This window comes from Otolemur garnettii, unplaced genomic scaffold (assembly GCF_000181295.1).
Source record: "Otolemur garnettii isolate 467f Iridium unplaced genomic scaffold, OtoGar3 scaffold00251, whole genome shotgun sequence".
Classification (NCBI taxonomy): Eukaryota; Metazoa; Chordata; class Mammalia; order Primates; family Galagidae; genus Otolemur; species Otolemur garnettii.
This window is the reverse complement of record NW_003852646.1, coordinates 358,867-369,966: the sequence shown is the minus strand read 5'-3', so window position 1 is coordinate 369,966 and position 11,100 is coordinate 358,867. Positions and strand designations below refer to the sequence as shown.

General features: G+C 43.0%; 1 protein-coding gene across 1 annotated transcript; it reads right to left on the bottom strand.

The window, feature by feature from the left end:
* Positions 1-1,281: 1,281 nt before the first annotated feature.
* DEFB116 (defensin beta 116) lies at positions 1,282-10,753 on the bottom strand. The gene is made up of 3 exons (XM_003802629.2): positions 10,733-10,753; positions 7,830-7,920; positions 1,282-1,454 (listed from the first exon to the last, which is right to left on the bottom strand). The coding sequence occupies exons 1-3, from the start codon at positions 10,751-10,753 to the stop codon at positions 1,282-1,284; spliced, it is 285 nt and encodes a 94-aa protein (XP_003802677.2).
* Between the last annotated feature and the right edge of the window lie 347 nt (positions 10,754-11,100).

Sequence of the window (11,100 nt, the reverse complement as noted above, 5' to 3'; positions counted from 1 at the left end):
CATGTCCGTTAAAAGGCAACAATAAATCAGGCATTTAGTTTATGGCCTTTGATCCGTTGGTTGGGATTGGGTTGTCCTCTGTGTAAGAAATAATGAGAGAGAGCAGGGGAGGTCTGTATGATGAAGAGAGGGAGAAGTGAAAATGGTAAAGAAATATTATGGGGCAAATGGCCGAAGAAAAAACTCCCCCAACACCCAGGAACCAGAAGCCAAGACAAACAAAAATGTTAAGGAAGGGCGGAGAAAGACACGCTGTGAAACACTAGCTAAGGGCAAAGTCAATGGTGAAACGTAAAGAGTGCTTACGTTTTCAATAAGAAGGGCATCGGCCCAAAATCGGGGCCATTGGATGAGCACCAAGCCCAGATTTCTCCTAGCTGAGGAGAAATGAGGAATCGAGAACTTAGAGAACTCAGTGGGGAATGCAAGTTCTAGAAGTTTAGATCCAAAGAGAGAGAGAGAGAGAAATGAGACATGAGCTGTATACAAAGAGTCTAGATAACACGAGGCGATTTTTGTAGCTCGTCAAATATTAGGTGTGAACTAAGTTTATTCCTCAACTCTCAGGAAACTAAAGGCCTCGAGTAGAATGCAAAATACCTTTCTGACACCATAACCTACCACACCTCCAGCTCACATCCAGAAGTGGTCCTCCAGCTCCACTGAGAAGGCCCAGTGACAAGTCTGTTTATTCCACTTTCTAACAGTTACACCACTTGGAAAGTTTTGCCCTAATTTGTCCAACAAATGCCAATACTCAATTCCATCCATCCATCTGGACTGGTTCTTCTGAAGATACTGCATCATGCTGAACAGACTAGGCTAGCTAGTTCTCTGGATATCAAAGGCAGCCCTACTGTCTCTATCCTGAACCTACAATGTTTTTAATGATATCTTCTGCATGTTCACTGGATCATCCAGACTCAATCCAGTGGTCACCTTCCCAGTGCAGCCTCCAGCATGGTGCCAGAGCACAGCAGAAAGGTGATCTCCCCCTTCCTTGACATCCTTTCCACATACTGAGCTGTGGCAGTATCTAACTTGCTTTCTGAGCCAATGCCCTTGCCTGTCCTCCATGGCTTCCCAGCTCCCAGCCTAACCTCTCCTATCCAAGGATGACTGCTCACAGATGAAAGACACACACATGAAAAAGAATGCATTTTTATGGGAAAAGCATTCCAGAATGGAGGGGGAGTCACTACAAGAGGTGATGTTGGTGATATTCAGATTTGACAGTGGCTATCGTGATATGTTGGTAGCAGACCAGTCGAATTTGGAGTCTTAATTCTTTCCGTTGTTATAACTGAGTTTCTTGCCAGAAAATTTCAGGCAGCACTTTTGACCAGTTGGGCAGTTTAAATGTTGAATTTCATATCTCCTGCAGTTGAATCTGCACTTGGCATCATACAGCTCACAGGGGTTCCATTTGCCATTCTGGGATCGGAACAGGTCACCTGGGAAAGACATAGCCATGTTTAGTTTCCGTGCAGCAGTGGTAATAGCAGTGAGAAAACACGACATAAAGAGGACGTGCCCTAAGAAATATTAAGGGCACAGGATCTGGAATCGAAGGTACCTGGATTCAAATCTGAGCTCTGTTGTTTCCTAACTCTCCCTCCTCAAACAAATTATTTCAGCTCTCCCGTCCTCCACTCCATCACCTCCACAGTGGCCATAATAATAGAGCTAAGTTTTTGTAATGGCTAAATTAGCTCAGAGAAGCATTCAGCAAGTAATTGAATATTGGATGGTGGTACTGAGATGACAGTCTCCTGAGAGTCTAGGCGGTCACTATGAGCACAAAGTGGACATGTCCCCAAGTGTTCAGGGATGCATGCTCCTCACACAACACTCATCAGAGACAGCCAGGACCCATATTAGAACCTGTGTGCATGCATGTCTTTATGCTTGGAAACATAGGGGCAAGCATGTACCACACATATCTCTCTCTGTACACTGGCTGCCCAGAAACCAGCACTGTGCAAACCAGCAGCACACTGGCACATACACAGAGAGGCGTGCACAACTGCTTGTATTCACAGGTACATACATTGAGCACACTCATGTGTGTTCACTGTAAAAACCTCACCACACACCTTCCAAGTGTGGCTAAAGCCCATCTTGATAGCTGTGAGTATGGATCAGTCATCTAGGTGTGTGCATATCTATATATAGGCTCTTTGCCTGAGAATATCTGGTGACAGTCAGAAGTCTATATATATTAGTCATCAACACTATTAGCCACCTATGGGATAGTTTCAAAGAAAAAGGCGCCATGAAAAGAAAACAGTATTAACAATAACGTCTGTCTATTATGGTATGGTCCAGCATTACTACATACCAGGCATTTTACAAACGATAGTTCACTGAAAGGTCAGGAAAACCTGCTATTATCTCCATTCTTTAGAAGAAGACACTGAGGCACAAAGAGGTACCTTATTGTACCCATTTTCCCACAGCTTGTACTTGACCAAGCCAGCATTCAATTTCTGGTCCACATGATGCAGCCCATGCTTTTTCCCCTTTGTGTCACATGGCCTCTTTGTGTTAAAATTTCCGGGAGAGAATGGCACTATTCTGCCTCATGTCTCCAGGCAAAGGACTTTCTTCAGCTTTCAACTGATAGTCCAAAATCCTTAGCTTGGCATTTAAGGAACTTTTCAACCACTCACCCATCCCCTCATTCCACATCCATTCATCAACACTCTGTGCCAGGCCATATCCTCGGTGATAAGCAGGAAAAGGTGTATAATTAATAAATACAATGAACTCATTATTGAAAAGATCAATGAGTGCATTCCATATGGGCTCTGGATCAAACTACCTGAGTTCAAATCCTTGGCGGTGCCAAGAACAGTATGGACAGGGGAATGACCAAGACCATGTCTTCATCCTCTTGGGGCAGGATCATTTGTTGATATTCTAATTTGTATCAGATTGTCATATTTTTCTTTCCCTCATTCTAAGCCACCCATCTTCAAGAGATCATGTTGATCTGGATGGTGAGAATGATTTTATACAAATAAAATAAAGACATGGCCAGGTGCAGTAGCTCACACCTGTAATCCTAGCACTCTAGGAGGCTGAGGCAGGTGGATTGCCTGAGCTCACGAGTTCAAGACCAGACTAAGCAAAAAGCAAGACCCCCCCATCTCAGCTCGGCGCCTGTGGCTCAAGCCAATAAGGCCCCAGCCACATACACCTGAGCTGGCGGGTTCAAATCCAGCCTGGGCCCGCCAAACAACAATGACGGCTGCAGCCAAAAAATAGCCAGGCATTGTGGCGGTTGCCTATAGTCCCAGCTCCTTGGGAGGCGGAGGCAGGAGAATCGCTTGAGCCCAGGAGTTGGAGGTTGCTATGAGCTGTAATGCCACAGCACTCTACCCAGGGCAACAGCTTGAGGCTCTGTCAAAAAAAAAAAAAAAAACAAAAAAAACTATCTCTATTGAAAATAGAAAAACTGAGGGCGGAGCCTGTGGCTCAAAGGAGTAGGGTGCCAGCCCCATATACCAGAGGTGGCAGGTTTCAAACCTGGCCCTGACCAAAAAACTGCAAAAAAAAAAAGAAAAACTTGAGCCCGAGAGTTGGAGGTTACCATGAGCTATGACCACATGGCACTCTACCCAGGGTGACAGTTTGAGACTGTGTGTCCAAAACAAACAAACAAACAAAACACTTGACCTCCTTGCAAAAAAAAAATTAATACATTATTAACATTAATGAGAATGGGAAAAGCAAATTTGATTGGTTTCTTTTTGAGACAGAGTCTCACATTGTTGCCCTCAATAGAGTGCTATGGCGTTATAGCTCATACCAACCTAAAACTCTTGGGCTCAAGCGATTCTCTTGCCTCAGCCTCCCTAGTAGCTGGGACTATAGGCACCCACCACAACACCCGGCTATTTTTGTTTGTTTAGCAGGATGGAACCCACCAGCCCTGGAGCACGTGGCTGGAGCATGTGGCCAAAGCACGTGGCCAGTACCCTAACCACTGAGCTACGTGTGCCCAGCCTTGATGTTATTTTTCACATGGAAAAAGAAAGGAAAGCTTTGCCAACTTTTTGACAAGAGAAAGTAAAGTTTTCCAAGTTTCTGTGAAGTTGAAGAATGGGAGAGGAAATAAAGAAGCATGGAAAAATGCCTCCGTGGCTGACATGGCATCTAGGTACTGGTGTTTGTACTTACGAGCTGCCCCAGAAGCCCAGAGAAAGCACTCACCTGCTGCAGCACCAGCCGGCCTGCTGTCAACCAGAGGAAGGGGGTCAAAAATGGCTCCCAGTCACACCTGCTCCAGCATCGGGGCACCACTGTGTTCCCCACCTCTACCTTCACCCTCATCATGAGACCTGCTCTCTCTCTCTCTCTCTCTCTCTCTCACCGTTCCACTTACAGGAGGAGGAGATCTGCAGAAGGGCCTTCCAGAGGGACAGTCATACTCTTCCAGCTAACACCTGACCTGAAGGGTTTCTCCTTTCTCCCAGACGCACTGGATGGCAGTCAGGGGACCCAAGAGCTCTTGTCTGCACTCACCAGAGGAACGGATAGGAACACAGATACCAAGAATGAGTGACAGGCAAGCTGCCTTTTCCTATTCTCTCCACATGGGAAGTCAGGCAAGGCTGTCCCAAGAGGATTCTGTCTATAATTTTTTAATTTTCAAAATTAAAAACAAAGATTTTGTCTTAGATACATGCAGCTTCCCCTTCCTTCAGCTTTCTGACCTTATCTGCGCCTTAGCCCCGCATGGCCACAAATGTTAACATTCACAACAAAAGAACGTTACCTTTGATGATCCCTCCGTCTTCCAACTGAAATCAAAGGGAGCCTGCTTTTGGAGCCCAGCACAGACTCTGCCCTCTGCACAACGCTATGGTTTCACTCTCTGGACCTAGTCTCCCCACGCAAGAAATGGGAATGGGGAGTTTGCTTCAAATCAGAAAATCTCAACTGTGTTTATGAAGGAGGAGGTTAATAAAAGGTCATATTTTGTAGTAACCTGGGAGATTTTAAAGTGTATTCACACCAATTCTCGAGAATCTCTGATTCAATATATCTAGGGAGAGGCCAGGGCACAGGTACTATGCAATAGTTACCCAGAAAATACTTATGAGCCCGGTCTTCTCATATTCAACTATAGACATTGTCCAGCTCCTTTTCCCACATTGGAAGTCTTTTCAGAGAAAAATTAAAATATTATAAGCAAAAAAAAAACCAAAAGATATGCTCTGGATTCTTTCTAACAATTTTACGCAGAGCCAAAATCAATGTGACACTTCATTGCTATGTCACTTGTCCCCCCAAACGTGATCCTCCCCAATGCAACTTCTAGGATTCTTCTTACCCATATACATACATTAGCCATAGTCATTTATATAGTCATTCATCCAATAAACACCTGCTAAAACCTACTCTAAGCAAAGCACTTAGATCAATACCAGAAATACACAGTTTTAAAAGACAGAATATTGACTTTCAAATAGCTCAATTTCAGATGCATAAGTTTGGGGCGATGAAATGAAAAAATGACTTTGTCCTAGTAGACCATGTTCTCTGGAACAGTTCCTGCCCAGAAATTCTGCCAGGTAAGTTATTAAATCGGTATAAGGAAGCCACATCACGCACAATTTTTGAAGCATATTATACAGTCCTCATTTTTTGTGGTTATTTTTTGCAAATCCACCTGTGGTTTCTATTCCAACATGGGAACAGAGCTTTTTCCCTCCTGTAAAATGGAGAAAGCAGGTGAGAAATAAGAGGGATGGAGAATGGGAAGTAGGAGGGAGACCAGTCAGAAAGGAAGGAGGAGAGAGAGGTGGGAAAGAAGAAAACTCCAGGCATGACCGCTCTGAACACAGTCTTGGTCTTCATAAGGCTGGCTTGAGGCTGCTCCCATGTCTCTCTGCACTTGACAAAGTGTGATGGGAGACACTTGAGACTGTTCCAGTCTCCCGATTATCAGGCTTAAGAAACCTCTTGAAGAATTTGAAAATAAAACTGGATATTTCCATTTCTATCCATTTCTTTTTAAAACTCCTTTATTAAGATATGATTGGCATGCAAAAGGTGTACACATTTAATTTATACATCCTGTTTAATTTGGAGATAGGTAGCGACCTATGAAACCATCACCACAATCTATGCCATAAACCTATCCAGCACCTCTACAAGGTTTCCCCCATTTTCTCATTTAACTATGATTTTTCTTCATCAAGCCTTATGTTAAGAACATGTAACATAAGATTTACCCTCTGAGCAAGTTCTTTTACTTTCTTTCTTTCTTTTTTTTTTTTTTTCTCTGTTGTCCAGGCCTGGGTGCTGTGGCATCAACCTATCAGCAACCTCTCAAACTCCTGGGTGATCCTCCTGCCTCAGCCTCTTTAGTAGCTGAGGTGCCATTATGCCAGGCTAATTTTTCTATCTTTAGCAGACATGGGGTCTTTCTCTTATTCAGGCTGGTCTTGAACTCCTGAGCTTAAGCAACCCACCCATCTCAGCTTCCCAGGGTGCTAGGATTACAAGCGTGAGCCACAGTGTCTACCTCCTCTGAGTAATTTTTAAAATATATAGTATAATATTGTTCACAATTTGAACAATTCTGTGTGGCAGATCTCTAGGACTGTTGCATGAGAGGAGGTCTCTTTAACAAATGGTATTGGGAAGACTGGATATCCACATGCAAAAGGCTGGAATTGGATCCTTATTTTATACCACACCTGAAAATAAACTCAAAATGAATTAAAGACTTAAACCTAAGACCTGAAACCATAAAACTCATAGAAGAAAACATACAGAAAAAGTTTATTAGCATTATTCTTAGAAATAACTTCTTGGATATGACACCAAAAGCACAGGCAATAAAAGCAGAAATAGGCAAGTGGAATTACGTCATTCTAAAAAGCTTTTGCACAGCAGAGGAAACAGTTGACAAAATGAAAAGACAACCTACAGAAGGGGAGAAAGCCTTTCCAAGTAATATATCTGATAAAGGGTTAACATTCTATTTCAATAGCCACAGCCCTGTTGTGATGAATCCAGTGGTCTTATTCACCCCTAGTCCAGGCTCAGTCAACCCTTGCCCGAATATACTGCCCATAAACCTCATTTTACTCCCTTAAGATGCCCACTTGACTCAAACACCTAACTCTAACACGAACCCTGTCTCTTCTGATAACTACCCAAAGCCTAGTTACAAAACATAACACAAGCTTAACACTATCCAAGCCACCTGAACCCAATTCACAGCATCAATTCAAAATAAAGCCCAACTACAAACTTCTCTCTACCACAACTCCCAGTTCTACACAGCTCCACCCCCAGTTCCATTCAACAAAAAACACCATTCCCTCTCTATGCTACACCAAAACATCAATCCAGCCCAATTCTCCAAATACAGGCATTTACCTCCTGCTCATCCCCATTCATTTTCCCCATATTACGCTTTCTCTAAGGTATTGCAGCCTCCCCACCACACAACTCTCAATCCACCTCCAAACTGCCCATTATTCCTCCTCCATCTCCCCAAATGAAAGTCAATTTCTCACACCTACCCCAGGAGTCAAGCTCCCATCCCAATGACATCACTACCAAAAATGCTTCATCCTTTGACTCTTCACCATGCCAGCAACAACCACCTCTTGACTTTGGCAGAACAGAAGGAGGGGAGCTCGCGAATGAAATGAACCCTGGGGCGGTAACATCCACAACCTACCTGAGACCAGAAAAGACTTTAGGTGTTGCCTACTAGATGTGAGTGGGACTCATCTCAGAGATCACTAGGATACCAGTACCACATGCAAGACGCCAGAACCTTTGAGGGAGGCCTGAGTTACCTGGCGTCTTTTGAACCAGGATCAGAAAGATGGCAATGGTCATGAAACAGGGCTTCATGACTGATGTGTTCCCAGGAAACGGAGGGCTGTGCTGCAGGTGAAGATCACCGCAGCAGGAAAGTGCTCTCTGCCTTTATTCGTTTTGGAAATGGGCCAGTGTGTGTAGTGAACTAAAAGAGATGGGAGACACCTGAGGTCAGTCAGGAAGGAGGACAACGGGTGTCACGTATCTCAGCCGGGTGCTATGCGTAAGTGTGGGAGCTCTGCCAGGAGCAGATGCCAAGGGAGACTTTTCCTTCAAGTAAGACATAAAGAGCCAGTTGGCATTTTTTGCTGGACAAATTTGAATGAATTAATTAATCAAGCGGGGCAATCAGAAAATCAATACATAATTACAAGAAATAATTATTTATCACAGTAGTCACCGTGCTGAGCAAAATAAACTTTCCAGAACTTAGTCCTCCTAACCAGAACTTTGTATACATTGGCAAAAATCTCCCTTTCTCCATCCACCCGCACCTCCAACCTCTGGTAACCACCATGATACTGTATTTCTGAGTTCACCTTTTCTAGATTCTACATTTAAGTAACATCATTATTTGTCTCTCTGGGCCTGGCTTATTTCACTTCACATAATGTCTTCTGGGTTCATTCATGTTGTTGTAAATGACAGGAGTTCCTGGATTTTTTAAGGTTAAGTAATATCCCATGGTCTCTAGTTCAGCGGTTCTCAACCCTAGGGGTCGCGACCCCCAGGAACTGCATTAAAGGGCCATGGCATTAGGAAGGTTGAGAACCACAGCTCCAATTAATAATAATGTAAATAGCTAAAACAGAGCTTTTAAATGTTTTAAGTTCTGTTTTAAACAGGACTTTTAAATGTTCTCACCACAAAGAAATGCTAAAGATTTGAGTTGGTGGACACACTAATGAGACTGATTGGATCATTCCACAATGTATACATGCACTGAAGTATCCCATTATACCCCACAAATATATACATTATCTGTCAATTAAAAATAAAACTTTTTTAGTAATCCCTTTTAGACAGTACAAGGCTCCCTCTGTTGGTAACACTGAATACACAGTCTCGTACTAGGCATCACGGATTAACAACAAGGACAAAAACAGGACAGGGAAGAAAATGTGAAGGAGAAGGATAGCTGGAGGAATGGAGGGCAAGACATAAGATAAAAATAACGGCAACTCCTATTTACCATGACTCAACCATGTGTCCATTTCCGCAGAGTCTACGGTGGTAGAGATGTGAACACTTACTACAACCCTGTAAAGCTAGGCAGTATTTATAACACTCCCCTTCAAACAGATATTGTGACATTCCTACGCCACACATCTATTGAGGCATAGAGTTTAGATGAGAACTTGTATCTGTCTGACAGTATGTGTTTGGGGAGGATTTTCGTTCTTCCTGTGAGTTAAAGGGCAGAGAATAATAAATGAGGCAAAGATGTAATAAAATTGCTCAGAATTAAAGATGAATCATTTTTTAAGACAATACACGCACTCTGAGGAACTCATGCTCATCGTTGGGAAACAGAAGTAAAAGGATGTTTTCGAGGAGGCCTTAATTTTTTTCCTCCAGTGAATTGTGTGGAAGATGGATGAAGGGGGTGCAGTCATCTGAAGGGAAGTCTGAGAATGAGGAAAAAGACTCTTTCAAAAGTCTAAGATAGGTGATATCCCATAAATGTATGCCATTATGATTTTAATGAAAAATTAATGAAAAAATTAAAAAGAGGGAACATTAAAAAAAAAGTCCAGGATAGAATTTTCATGCCTTTCAGGGTAAAAGGAATTGGATTCACCTGCTCACTGTACGCAACTATAAAACTGGATAAAATATAGAGAATAACTTGTTCAGCCATCAGAGCAGGCCCAGGATTTATAAATAAGGAATGCAAGCAAGATAAATCCTGAAATTTCTCCAGATTGCTGCCTCCAGACACAGACTGCGGTGCAGGAAGGGGGAGCTCAAACAAGACCTACAGGCATTGCTCTGCTGAATAGATAAAGATCAGAGTTTAGATTAGGTTTACTGAGATGGCTGGAATTTTTAGCAAAGAGACAGCAAGGATATTGGGAAGAGAAGAAGCACCAAAAATCTGCATTGAGGTCCCCTTAAATCTTCGGCCAAAAATTAAGTTGCTTATAAGCAAAGCAAGACTCCAGGAGGCCTGGCAAGGAACAACTGACAAGAAAAAGAACAAGAAGTGGTGACCAGTAAGAAATTGTATACTCCAGTCGTATACTGGATGGCTTTTCATGCCATCCCCCCAGCCCTATCACTTAAAGAAAAGAAATACACTGAAAATCTTGGAATTTTATCATTCCTGTAATAGCACAAAATAATTCAGTAAACAATACAAGCCTATGCTGTCTGTCAGAAAATTTCCTAACGGGAAACCAGTAAGGTAAGCCAAGCACTGAGGTCAATGCTTCCTAGGACCCCGTGACAAATGAAAATTATGGAGCTTCTGCCATCAGGAGTTAAGAAATGCCATTTATTATGGCCAGAGGGTTCGCTTTGGCTATGCTCAAATGATGATCAAAGCCTCATTAAATTATATCATCCCAATTTTTGGAATTCCTGAACATCTAGAATCTGATAGGGGCAGTCACTTTGTTTCTGTGGTAAATCAGAGGCTCTCTGAAACCCCACAAATCCCAATAATTTCCATTTCCTATCATCACCAGTTTTCCAGACAAATGAATCTTACTTTGAAGAATTCTTTGGCTAAATCAAGCCACTGGCTTCCGATGACAAAGAGCCTCACCGTTGGTTCCGTGAAAATTAACGTTATCCTTTAGCAAGCGTGATATTTCTCCCTTGGAGTTCATGTTCAGGAGCACTGTGTGTTCAGCAGTTAAGCCTCGCCTCCTACCCGATGAAAGGAAAACGCCATCAGGTGAATGGGTAGCGCTTACCTCACTGGGCTCATCACGCCACCGTGTGGCCAAATAATGAAAGAATCTCCCTGGGGTGTGTCATTGACATACTATGAGATGAATCTACGGTTTTCCAATGTCCGCCTGGATTGGCATCCTGCTGGGGAAATGCCACCAGGTGTTGCTGATAACTCACACCACTATCAAAGCACACATACTTCACATGTGAGACCAGAATCTGTGGCTGAATGGGTGTACCTCCCGTTAAGAGTCTTCACACAGTTTGACCCATCATTGTATGTGAGACTCATCTGTGTTACTGGGCGTAACTGTTAATTCATTTTTATTCTTGCATAGTATTCAT

Excerpts from the sequence above, each read along its gene's own strand:
- DEFB116 (XM_003802629.2), bottom strand. The coding sequence starts at position 10,753 with ATGGCGTTTTCCTTTCATCGG. Across the intron at positions 7,921-10,732 it reads TGGCGTTTTCCTTTCATCGG|CACAGCCCTCCGTTTCCTGG; the intron begins GTAGGAGGCGAG and ends CTTCACCTGCAG. Across the intron at positions 1,455-7,829 it reads CCTGGTTCAAAAGACGCCAG|GTGACCTGTTCCGATCCCAG; the intron begins GTAACTCAGGCC and ends TGTCTTTCCCAG.